Raw genomic sequence first — 13423 nt, forward strand, 5'->3', positions numbered from 1 at the left:
TATAATTAATTTATTATAAATTTTTATATAAATAAATTAGACTGTACTACATCTAACTAGTCAATATGTTGATCACTATTGAGAAAATCTTGAAAAGTTTAAGAGGTATTATTTTTGCTGTCGAGCAGACTTCTTGATCCAAGAGAAAGTTTACTTGGAAGAAAAAAAAAATTCGTGAAGAAGCAGAAAAAGGAGAACCGACTAAAGAAGGACACTCCAAAGAAGGTCATGGACAAAGAAAAGCATTTTCACTATCGCGCTGATAGCCATTGAAGGAGGAACTGTCCACTATACCTGAAAAATGTGAAAACCAAAAAGGGTGACACACCTTTGGAAGGTATGTCAAATTTGCTCATAATTGAATCTTACCTAACAGTTTCTTCTAATTCTAGTTGGATGTTGGACTCTGGTTTTAGTGCTCATATACTTCAATGTAGGGTCTAATAAGAAGTAGAAGATTAAGATAAGATAACATGATCCTTCGGATCGGCAACAGAGCAAAGATTACTGCAGAAGCTGTTGGCACATATCCTCTTCAATGACCATCTGGGTTTAGATTAAATTTAAAAGATCATTATTTTATTTCTATAGCTAGCCAGAATTTGATTTCTGTAGCTGCACTAGCATAGAATGGATTTGATTTCTATTTTAATAAATATTTTTATTCTATTTATTTATGAAATAAATTGGTTACATGTGATCTTTTAATTGATAGTTTTTATCACTTATATGTTGATGAGAATGTAAATATAAACAAGCAAATAATAAGTGTCGTAGGTCATAAAAGAACCAAAGATGAAATTAACTAGAAGTATATGTGGTACCTTAGGCTTGACTATATTAGAGAGGATAGGATAAATAAATTAAAAAGAGATAGGATCCTTGACTCTTTTAATTATGAGTCATAACCCAGTTTGTGAATCTTGTCTTTGAAAAAAAAAAAGATCAAACTGCCCTTTGTAGGATATGGGAAAAGGGCCACTGGAATACTTATCTTGGTACACACAGATGTGTGTAGGCCATTTAATATGTAGGCTAGAGAAGGTTATCACTACTTCATTATCTTTATTGATGATTTGTCATGATACAGATATATATTTTTGATGAGACATAAGTCTGAAGCCTTTGAAAAGTTTAAGAAATTCAGAAATGAAGTGCAAAAATAAATAGGCAAACCTATTAAGGTTCTTCAATTTGATCAAGGAGATGAATACTTTAGTCAAAAATCTCTAAGATATCTTAAATACAATGGCATATCCTCTTAATAGACTCCTCCTGGTATACCTCAACTTAATGAGATATCTAAAAGGAGGAATGAAATTCAATTAGATATGATCAGATCCATGATAAGCTTCACTAATTTACCCTCATATCTTTGGGGAGATATCCTATTAACGGTAATATATCTATTAAATAGAGTTTCTTCTAAATCTATTCCTACTACACTATATGATATGACACAATAAAAAGTTGAGTCTAGATTATCTAAAGACTTGAGATTGTCCAACCTATGTCAAATGATAGATGGCTGACAAACTAGAGGATAGATCTATCATAGCTCATTTTATAAGGCATCCGAAAGAACCCATAGGATACTACCTTTACTTTCCACATGATCACAATATGATTTTGAGTCATCATGCCATATTCTTAGAAAAATAATTTATTCAGGATGGTGGCAGTGAGAGGTCAATTGAGCTCGAAAAGATTTTTTTGAAGAGCAACAAGCTATAGATCCTCAGAAATCATTATTGATGAGCCAGTAGTTAATGTTCCTCCACCACCCTGAGATCTAGTAGAATCTCCCATCCTCTTGAAAGGTACATAAGTATGCTTATAGAGGATGTATAAGAAATATTTTTTATGAAAGATAAGGATCATAGAGATGATCTGAATACCTTTTACGAGATAATGTCGGATATCAATTTTGAGAAATGGTTAGATGTTATGAAGTCAGAAATTGACTCAATGCATTCAAATCAAATATGGACCTTAGTAGATCCACCAGAGGGTATAGTACCCATTGGATGTAAATAGATTTATAAAAAAAAATAAATACAGATGGTAAGATAGAGATCTATAAAGGTAGGCTCATGGTAAAAGATTATAGTCAACATAAAGGCATTGATTATCAGAAAATCTTCTTGCCTGTAGCTATGCTTAAATCCATCCGCACTCTGCTTGCTGTTACAGCTTATTATAATTGTGAAATCTAACAAATGAATATGAAAACTATCTTTTTGAATGGATATCATGATGAAGATATCTATATAGAGCAACTTTTGGGTTTCACTTTCGATGATAGAGATCACAGAATCTGCAAGCTGCAAAGATCTATATATAGATTAAAGCAAGCTTTTCAAAGTTGGAACCTTCATTTTAATGAAGCGATCAAATCATTTGATTTTATCAAAAACGAGGAGGAATCCTATGTATACAAAAGGGTTAGTGAAAGCGTAATAATATTTTTCGTACTGTACATGGATGATATCCTCTTTATTGAAAATGATATTTTCATACTAATCTCAGTCAAAAGATGGTTGTTTAAGAAATTCTTCATGAAAGATCTAAAAGAAGTATCCTATATTCTTAGAATAAAGGTCTATAGAGATAGATCTAAAAGGATACTAGATTTGTCACAAAAGCTGTATATACAGAAGTACTAAAGAGATTCAATATAGAAAACTCTAAAAGGGGATTTCTGCCTTTTAGGCATGGTATTTATCTTTTCAAGATGATGTGTCCGACCACATCTGAAAAAATTCAGCTCGTGATTAGGATTTTTTATGCCTCAACAATAGAGAGCCTCATGTATGCCATGCTGCATACTCAATCTGATATTATGTTTATTATGAGTATCATGAGCAAGTATCAATCGAATACAGATAAGGAGCACTAGATAGCTGTGAAGAATATTCTTATGTACTTGAGAAGAAATAAAGATTTATTCTTGATCTTTAGAGAAAAGTCTGAGTTGCAAGTCGAGGAATATACTGATTCAGACTTCATGTCTGATCCTGATGATATAAAGTCTATATTAGGGTATGTATTTGTATGCAATAATGGTACAGTTAGCTGGAAGAGTTTTAAACAACCCATCATAGTAGATTCAACCATGAAAGCTGAGTATGTCGTTGCTTCAGATGTTGCAAAGGAAGGCTTCTGGTTTAAAAGGTTCATCGCAAAGTTTGATGTAATGATATCGAATGCTATACTATTATACTATGACAACGATAAAGCAATAGCACTTGTTAAGGAGTCCAGATCTCATCAAAAATCAAAGCACATCAAGCGACACTTCCACATCATATGTGATATACCTCGAGAAGAAATATGTCTAGATGCGAAGAGTAAACACTGTGGATAACGTGGTAGACCTACTAACAAAGTAATTAAGCCAGCCAAAGATTAAAGTCCACCTTGAAAAGATGGGACTTAGATTAGTGGCCGATTAATTTAGTCCAAGTGAGAGATTGCTAGATGTATGTCCTAGAAACCAATACGACAGACACATTATATTTTTCTAAGGCACAAATTTATACTTAAAATATTGATGTGATTGATAAAATGATAGTTTTTTATTTTTCATTCAAGTATGATATGTCCTTGAATCATCCAAAAAATTAATACTTACGATACATATTCTCAAGATATTAAGAATTAGAAGTATGTATAATTAATTTCTAAATTACTTTCGATCATAGTATTATTATGAGGATGGTGATCGATCTGGATAGATTAGTGTGCAGATCATTTTCTTCGAGATAAATGAATCTCTAGTCTATAGTGTAGAGATACTGAGTGGCAAGTACGGATAGTTGTTAGAGAACAACTAGTACTGAGCATGACCATACGAGAGATCATATAGATTTTTACTCAATCATCATGATCATCTCGATGCTGTAGCTGTATGAGTGGCTCTTTGACTTGTGGTAGCACAACTACTCACAGTGAGACTGTTGGAGTTTGACTATATAAAAATATGGCCTCTTAACTATTTGAGATCTTGTAGTGTATATTGATGATAGTTGATCCATTATAGGAGCAAAATACACATCTAGATGGAATCTATCAACCTTGATAGAAAAAAGTAGTCTTATAAGATTTGAGAAGCTAAATACATAAGTCTGTAGCCATAGCAATGTGATTGATGGAAAAAAAATTTCATGAGAATCATTATTAGATTAGAGCTAATTGAATCTATTATATAACTAATGTTGAGGTTTAACGATTTATCCTTAGCCTGCAATCAAGTCGGAACTCACAATAGAAGAATTGAATCATACAGTAGCTATACCTATATATTCTTTTTCGGTTCTACTTGATTGCTACTATATACTATTAGGTGTCACTGGTGGATTGTGAGTGTTTACTAAAATTATTCTGGATCGATAATTATTATTGAGCAGGAGTGGAATCGTTCTGAGCTATTGAAAAGAGTTTCGATGATACTATGATAGAGATCATGGTTCACTACTAGATAGAGTTGAACCTATAGGGTTACACAACAAAGAGATTTGATCTAGATTAAATAATTGGACTTATGAAGTCTCAATTGGATTAGAAGAAATCATATTGGATTTAGAAAAATCTTACTAGCATATAGTTAAACTCAATTCCTCTTTAGATTTGGATTGCTTATTTGATAAGAATTAATTCGAGTCAATTACCTACATTAAACCTAATTAAATTGGATTCATTGGGCTCTAAATATTGGGTGCCCAAGTGGTTTGGATCAAGTCAAGAAAGGGCCTAATCCCCTAACTAACTAGCTAACTCCTTGGTCTAGATTAAATATAAGGGGCACCACTTGATATGATCAAGATGGGGTGCGCCTGTGGTGGAATGGCATCTAAGAAAGAAAGAAAAATGAGGGGTGCACATTCTCCTCCCTTTTACCACACAAGAAACCACCTAAGAGGGTGCCAAGAGTTGGCAGCCCCCTTATCCTTCTTTGGCATGAATTAGATGGTGTTTTGGTTAAAATCAAAAAGTAATCTTAATGCGATTAGGATTAGTCCTTTAAACCAGATTTGTTTTTGGTTAGGACTCAAACTAACCATCTATTTAAAGGACCCAACTCTTGATCTTTGCATGCAAAATTTCAGATCCCAAATTAGCACCTCACTACTTCCATGCCCCCTCCCTCATGCTCATCACGTCCTCACATCCAAAAGTGTTTGGATGTCCCACCATCCAATGCCTAAGATTGGTTCGGCATCCCCTCTCCTCCATCTAATTTCTAGTTCTTGATTGCTCCAAGATCAAGAAAGAAAGATCGAAAAGAAGAAGATCAAGAAAAGATCAAAGGTTGACCAAAGGATCACAGGCTTGATTTAGATACACAGCGAAGATTCAACTTAGAGAAGAAGGATTTGTACCAAAGAGGATCAATCCAGGTTGATTCTGAGTAGATATCCGTAGAGACCAGATGTTTGTGTGGCTAAGATAGAACCTAATCTTCTTTTAGATCCAAGTTTGAAGAAAGAAAAAATAAAACAGATATGTGATATAATCACATATTTATTTTTAGCATAAATCAGCAAATGTTAATTTCTGTATATGAATTAGATCCTTAGATGCTTTATTTTTATGTATGCATATTCTAGATTAAAAGATGTTTTAATCTATAATTCTATTGCATTGTTTCGAAAAGAGTTTTTGAAATCTACATGCATGAGCATACTATGAAATTCCAACATCACCCAATTTTATTATAAGAAAATAAATACAAAGAAATGAAAAGAGACACTGAAGCCACACGAAGTCCAAAGTGTTATAGCTTAGCCTCAAGAAGAAGAAAATATAAATAATAACAAAGAAGAGATGTGGGCTAACAAAGGCAGCTAAGCCATCTCCAGTTATCTAGAAAGCTTAGATAGTCTTAAATATCACTGTTTGTCAACTAATATTCAACAATGAACCTCCTCCATTTGGAGGAGGCCACGAGGGTTTGGACAAAAGGATGTGAGTGTGTGACATTGGGCTATTGCCTATTTAACATCTTTTCTTCATTCCACAAAGATAGTGGATGTGGACTAAGCAGTCTAATTGGTTTCTATAGAGCTACTACATTAAAATAGTTTGTATATAAAAAAAAAATTGAAAAATTAGCTTTTGAAGCCAGGTTAAGTCCAAAGTTTTACAACTCTGCCTCAAATGGGAGAAAATGCAAACAACAACAAAGTAGAGATCAAGACTAACAAAGGCAACTAAGCTATCTCCGGTTACCTTGAAAGCTTAGACAACCTGAAATATCATTGTTTGTCAACCAACATTCAATAATGAACCTCCTCCATTTGGAGGAGGCCAAGAAGATTTGGACAAAAGGGTGTGAGTGTGTGACCATTGGGCTATTGCCAATTAACGTCCTATCTCCATTCTACCAGACATAGACCAAGCAATCTAATTGGCTTCTGCAGAGCTACTACATTTAAATAGCTTGTATAAAAAAATCTAAAAAATTAGCTTTTAAAGCTAGGTAAAGTCCAAAGTATTATAGCTTAGCCTCAAGAAAGAGAAAAAATACAAACAACAACAAAGAAGAGATGAGGACTAATAAAGGCAGCTAAGCTACCTTTGATTACCTTGAAAGCTTAGATCGCCTTAAATATCACTGTTTGCCAACCAACATTTAGTAAGGAACCTCCTCCATTTAGAGGAGGCCACGAGGGTTTGGACAAAAGGGTGTGAGTGTGTGACCATTGGGCTATGGCCCAATTAACATCTTATCTTCAGTCCACAAAGACAGCTGGCTTTTGTAGAGCTACTACATTTAAATAGTTTGCATTAAAAAAATCTAAAAAATTAGTTTTTCAAGGCAGGTGAAGTCCAAAGTGTTATAGCTCAGCCTCGAGAGGGAGAAAATACAAACAACAATAAAGAAGAGATAAGAACTAACAAAGGCAGCTAAGCTATCTCCAGTTGCCTTGAAAGCTTAAATAGCCTTAAATATCGCTGTTTGTCAACCAACATTCAACAATGAACCTCCTCCAATTGAAGGAGGCCATGAGAGTTGGGACAAAAGGGTGTGAGCGTGCGACCATTGGGCTATTTCCCAATTAACATCTTATCTTTATTCCACAAAGATAGCTCATAACATAGACCAAGCAATCTAATTGGCTTTTGTAAAGCTACTACATCTAAATAGTTTGTATTAAAAAAAATGTGGAAAATTAGCTTCTAGATTTCTCAAGGACTCTTGTTTTAGATGTATTAGAGAGCAAAATTGTTCATTCTCCAAATTAACAGGTTGCTTTGTTTTTGCTATAACACCCTTTTATGCTTATTTTTGGTAATATGTTGTATGCAGAAAAGTATATGCATTAGCCAAGGGAGGCACAATCCCGGAAGAGCTGCAAAACTTGACATACCTCAACTATTTGTATGGTCACTTCCTATCTCAAACTTCCAATCAAATTAGAGGGGTGATTTTTTTAAGAAATGCTGCATATACAAGTTAGTGTAGGTAAAAGTTGCAACATAAACATCTAATTATTTCTCCAATAATGTGCACATTGGTGGTGTTTGTTGCATTCAGATGGTCTATGGTATCGTCCATTTGGTGTGGACCTTACAAAAAAATCAGGGATACGCTAGGTGTGCATCATATGTATATGACTTGCACCTAAGCAAGTTTTTAGAGCTAGCATTCCTCAAGTGCCCTTATATGTTAAACAATCGGGCATTATATGCTAGTGTCAAATCAAATTTTAAGTGAGAAAATGTTAAAGACTCTATTCAGATGATCTAGTGCTACACCACATTGAGAACAAGAAAATGGAATACCTAGAGATCAATGAGATGGTATTTAGTTGGCATTCGTGTCAAATCTAGTGATTTTGACGAGATGACAATTTTTACAGGGATTTGACTGGGAACAACTTGACCGGTCCGTTGCCAGCATTTATTGGGAATTTGACTGAGTTGCAATCCTTGTAAGATCAGTGACAAGCTCATTTGGAGTAGTGATTTGTTAAAGCATCTATGGTTTCTCTGTTGTCCTCACCATATCTAGTTTCTATTTGTTCATCACCAGGTATGTCGGTACAAATGCATTATCCGGGACCATTCCAAAGGAGCTTGGAAAGCTTCAAAGCCTCAGCTTGTTGTAAGAAACAGACAACAAATTATTTATGCTTTTATTGTTCAATTTATACCGGTCAGATAGTAAGTTACTAATAGAATACCCAGTCTTGATAATTTTGTTGCATATAGATCTTTTCTTTGTTGGTTGAGATGTCTGAACTTCATGTTTCTAACTACTCCTAGACTATGAGGTAGAACAACATGTTTCATTTAATATCTGTAAGAAGAATATCAATAAGCAAATCAAGTTATGGACAAATTTAGAAGAGACATTTTTCTTCTTCTTGAGAAATATGGTACCACCTCCAGTGCTCATACCTTGGAGCTCTCCAAGTAGAGAGCGGCACCAAGACAAGGAGGGAGGCCAATGGAATATTTTAGTGTTTCACGATATTAAATTGTTTTGGCATGAAAATGATAACAAAGAATAAGGCGATTGATTTTGTGTAAAATTCTACATCGGTGTAGGTAACAATATGATGCAGCTCGAAGCGTAGAAAAGACAACCAGAAGCACCATTCGGGGCTCTTAAATAACTTGAGAAGAAAATAAAAGCTGAAGCTATAAAACCTCTAAAATAACTAAGAATAGAGAAAGGTGATTCAATTTATTGATGCTAAAGACCCTCAAGAAGTAACAATTTATAAGCACAATGATTAGTGCTTGAAGATAAAAGAAAAAATAAATAAGGAAACTCTTAACTAGCTTTTCTTTAAAAAAAATCTAAATAAAAAAATTAAATATTGGCTAAATAATTTGGTTAATCTCTAATTGACATCTTCTATATATCAAAGATCCTATATCAAATAGACATCTTTCATATATAAAAGATCCTGTATCAGCTAGACATCTTCCCTATATAAAAGATCTTGTATCACATAGATATTTTTCATATAAAAGATCCTTTATTAGGTGGATATCTTCCATATATAAAAGATCCTGCATCACAATAACTTCCAAGGTTCACTCCCCTCTGAGCGTGGGAACTTGACCAATCATCAAAAATTGTTCACTTCTGATTACCTTTAAGCACCATGTTTTATGTTTGTAATTGAGAAACAATTAACATGGGGCTTGTGGCTTTATTCTCTTCCGAACAGGTACATATACAGATAGTTGTGGAGTAGGTAGTGAATTCCCATTGACCGTATCAAGTCTCGATCATGCCAATGTAAGATCTAAAACAAGTATCAAACAAAAAAAATATTTATAGAGAATTACGAGAAAAAAATAATAATTTTGGAAGAACAAAAATTAAGAGAGAAAAAATAATTTATTTAAAAAAAAATAGATACCAGAATCTTATAAAAATACCTCACGAAAAAGTCTCCGCATACACAAATAATCTCTCTTCTCTCTTTCTTCCTATACCATTCTCTACGCGATTCCCTACTTGGTTCCACATGTTAGGGAGATACTAAAGTTCCCTTTAAATAGACCACCACATAGGTGAGAGTTTGATTCCTACCTTGACTCACAAACCAAAGATCCATCAGAACACAAATTCTAATAATTTTTAAAAGAAAATAATTAAATAAGATAACACTAGGAATAGAACCACAAAATCATTAAAACTAATGACCAACCAAAAATGAAATCCTAATTGGATTTGGATTTTGGGCTTGTTACCATCATCTACACTTGCCTTCTTCCCCTTCATTTTTTCAAGAACTGACTCCAAGATACGCAAAGGAATCTTCCTTCATTGGCAAGCAGTCAGATTCAGTTTTACAAAGGATCCTCAACTTCTTTTATCCATTGAAACATCCAAGAAAATGACTGAAGGATATTGTTAAAGTTGATCACCTTCAGTTCCATCTTAAGTTCTTATTCTCTTTCTCCTTGTATCTCTCAGATTTTCTTTCCTTTCGTACATATACTCACTTTAAATTAATCAATTATGTGGGGGAAGTACCTTACTTCTTCCACAATTCATCATCAAGAAAAAAAAAGAAATACTTCAAGAACCATGTGATAGTATTCATTTGTGTCAAATCTAGTGATTTTGATGAGATGACAATTTTTACAGGGCTTTGTCTCAGAACTACTTGACTGGTCCGTTGCCAGCCTTCATTGGGAATATGACTGAGTTGCAATCCTTGTAAGATCAGTGACAAGCTCATTTGAAGTAGTGATTTCTTAAAGCATCTATGGTTTCTCTGTTGTCCTCACCATATTTAGTTTCCATTTGTTCATCACCAGGTATGTTGGTGCAAATGCATTATCAGGGACCATTCCAAAGGAGCTTGGAAAGCTTCAAAACCTCAGCATTTTGTAAGAAACAAACAACAAATTATTTATGCTTTTATTGTCCGATTTATACTGGTCAGGTACTAAGTGACTAACATAATACCCAGTCTTGATAATTTTGTTGCATGTAGATCTTTTCTTTGTTGGTTGAGATGTCTGAACTTCGTGTTTCTAACTACTCCTAGACTATGAGGTAGAACAACATGTTTCATGTAATATCTGTAAGAATATCAATAAGCAAATCAAGTTATGGACAAATTTTGAAGAGACATTCTTCTTCTTCTTGAGAAATATGGTACCACCTCCAGTTTTCAAACCCTGGAGCTCTCCAAGTGGAGAGGGGTGCCATGACAAGGAGGGAGGCCAGTGATATATTTTAGTGTTTTGCGATATTAAATTGTTTTGGCAAGAAAATGATGGCCAAGAATATGGCGATTGATTTTGTTAAATTTCTGCAGGGGCATAGGTAACAATAACTTCCATGGTTCACTCCCCTCTGAGCTTGGGAACTTGACCAATCTTCAGACATTGTCAGCTTCTGATTACCATTAAGCACCATGTTTTATGTTTGTAAATGGAAAACTATTAACATGGGCCTTACGGCTTTGTGCTTTCCTGAACAGGTACGTAGATAGTTGTGGAGTAGGTGGTGAATTCCCATTGACCGTATCAAGTCTCAAGAAGTTGCAGACTTTGTAAGACCCATTATGCTATGAGTGGAAAAATTGCCTATACAAATTCAAATTGGCCTTGACCAATTTTGTTGTAATTTCAGGTTGGCATCAGACAATAATTTCACTGGCAAAATACCGGACTTTAGCGAGACAAAGTTAACTCAGTTGTAAGATTAAGAAATGAGATTTCATTGGGTGCCCTTGAAATCTGATATCAATTTGTTTCATTTGATGTCTATATCATATGTCATGTAATGTTGCTTGTCCATGTTTTCTTCTACTTTTTCTTCTTCTTTTTTCCCTCTTTGCCCCTAGGGGGGCCGGGGGGTGATGAGAGGAAGGGAGGGCAGAAGGTACGCAAATTTTTTAAAGAAACAAGAAAGAGCAACAGCATGCCTCAAGAAGGCAAAAGGAAGACTCATCTTATATTTGTTGTGCTGAAAATGAGCCGAAAGATTTCATTAAATAACAAATGACATTTACATATTTAGATGTGTTGTTAAATTGCAGAAGGGGTTAAATTGCAGAAGGGGTTGTGTGAAAGACTTTTTATGCTTCATTGGTGAAAAAAAGCAACAAAAAATTGTCACATGTTACATTCCATATTTCTAGTTAATTTTTTGAAAGCTGCAGGAGTAACATTGCCTATGAAACATATCTTTATCTGGAAATACAATAAATTTTCTTTTTAGCCACTAATTCTTGAATCTTCATTATAGGAAGATGCATGGCAACTCTTTTGAAGGCCCAATACCTTCAAGTTTTTCTAGTCTCACGAGTTTGAAAAACTTGTAAGCTTTTTCATCTATCTCTAGTTCAGTTAGCCCTTAGCAATATATTAGATTAATTTGTGACCCATAGTATAAGATGATGTGATGTCTTGGTAGCATCATTGTGAAAATGCTTTTAAATGATGCCAACAACATATAGTCATTAGACATTGATTGACTTGATATGCATCCACACCTTTGTTGAAAAATGCTTACTTCATTCATGATTATCTATATACATGGCAATGCAGATGGTTAGGCGACATATCAAATGGAAGCTCAACTTTAGCATTTATTAGTAATTTAACATCCTTAGACACCTTGTAAGTTCATGCATCTCAACTGAACAATTTGCCATCATGTTTCATTTTGTTCTATGACATTCTGCCAGTTAACATCATCATATAATGTTGACAGAGTCTTGAGGAATACCAGGATATCTGATACTATTCCACCAAACTTTTCCCGCTACACTAATTTGCGGATATTGTAAGTCAGCTACAGTCACTTGTAATTCACGTTGATGACTTGTGTTAAATTGACGATACCTTCTATATACGACTTCATATAATTCAGTCTGTGTACTACTAACAAATCTATTTGTTCTTTTCTAAATTTACTTCTATAGGGATCTGAGCTTTAACAATTTAACAGGCCACCTTCCTCCATCTCTATTTGATTTGAGTTCACTCCAGTACTTGTAAGAAAAATAGATGTCTTCATTTAATAATTATATACTTACATTTTTCCCTAAAAAAATGCATATCCTATGGATTTTTTTTCCTTGTTCATTTCTTAACAAAAAAAAAAAGTTCTGTTTTATTTTTTTAATGTCTTCTCGTGCAGATTTCTTGGGAACAATAGCCTATCTGGTAGCTTGCCTGCTAGCATAAGCACCTCACTTCTCAATATGTATGTTCTTCTAATTCTTCCTAATTTGCATGCAAATCTGATTATAACAGAATATTTTGATCTTTCTTATCTTATCTCAGATCCTTTTCTTCCATTAATTGGTTATGATATTATTTTACGATTCCTTAGATAATTTAGACTAATGTATCTCGATGACTTTACAATATGCTGGCTTTTCTTTTTGCTGTTTTCATGCTGTTGACTACAAATTGTGTCTTTCCTTGCAGAGATCTATCATATAATCAACTATCAGGAAGCTTTCCTTCTTGGGTTACCCAACAAAATTTGGAATTGTATGTTGGAAAAGCAGAAAACCTCTATTTTAATATCTAGTTGTAATACAATGTTTAGGAGTATTAATTATAACAGCTTAATCCTTCTTGAAGGACCAGGATACTCTCTCTTGCTATTCATGGTATCAAATATTCATGAGTATATTGTGAAGAAGCAAGACCGAGATGATATGAATAATCTGACCAAACATCAAAAATATCAAGGTTTGCCGTACTGATTAGTACCATTGCATATTGATTGTATTGGTACCGGATCGGTATGATACAGATGACATATCATCACTCAGTACGCCGAACTGGCAAATACCATAGTGGATGTACTAATATTATAAAGGATAGTACAGGTATGGGTTCCACTATCATGATGACAAACCTTGGGAGTATAGATCTAAGTTTGGATCCATATTTATGACATCATAATAAACTATTCAACTGT

General features: G+C 34.1%; 1 protein-coding gene across 1 annotated transcript in view; it reads left to right on the forward strand.

Annotated features, from left to right (window-relative positions):
* Positions 1-13423, forward strand: part of LOC114913798 (probable LRR receptor-like serine/threonine-protein kinase At1g56140) — a 50731-nt gene that overhangs the window by 14019 nt on the left and 23289 nt on the right. Inside the window, exons 3-14 of the mRNA XM_073251519.1 lie at positions 7313-7384; positions 10118-10189; positions 10291-10362; positions 10797-10868; positions 10962-11033; positions 11114-11179; positions 11732-11803; positions 12034-12105; positions 12200-12271; positions 12411-12482; positions 12629-12694; positions 12922-12987. Coding sequence (XP_073107620.1) covers positions 7313-7384; positions 10118-10189; positions 10291-10362; positions 10797-10868; positions 10962-11033; positions 11114-11179; positions 11732-11803; positions 12034-12105; positions 12200-12271; positions 12411-12482; positions 12629-12694; positions 12922-12987 — 846 coding nt within the window. The remainder of the gene's footprint in view (positions 1-7312; positions 7385-10117; positions 10190-10290; positions 10363-10796; positions 10869-10961; positions 11034-11113; positions 11180-11731; positions 11804-12033; positions 12106-12199; positions 12272-12410; positions 12483-12628; positions 12695-12921; positions 12988-13423) is intronic.

The sequence above is a fragment of the Elaeis guineensis genome, chromosome 2 (assembly GCF_000442705.2).
Source record: "Elaeis guineensis isolate ETL-2024a chromosome 2, EG11, whole genome shotgun sequence".
In the NCBI taxonomy this organism is placed as follows: domain Eukaryota; kingdom Viridiplantae; phylum Streptophyta; class Magnoliopsida; order Arecales; family Arecaceae; genus Elaeis; species Elaeis guineensis.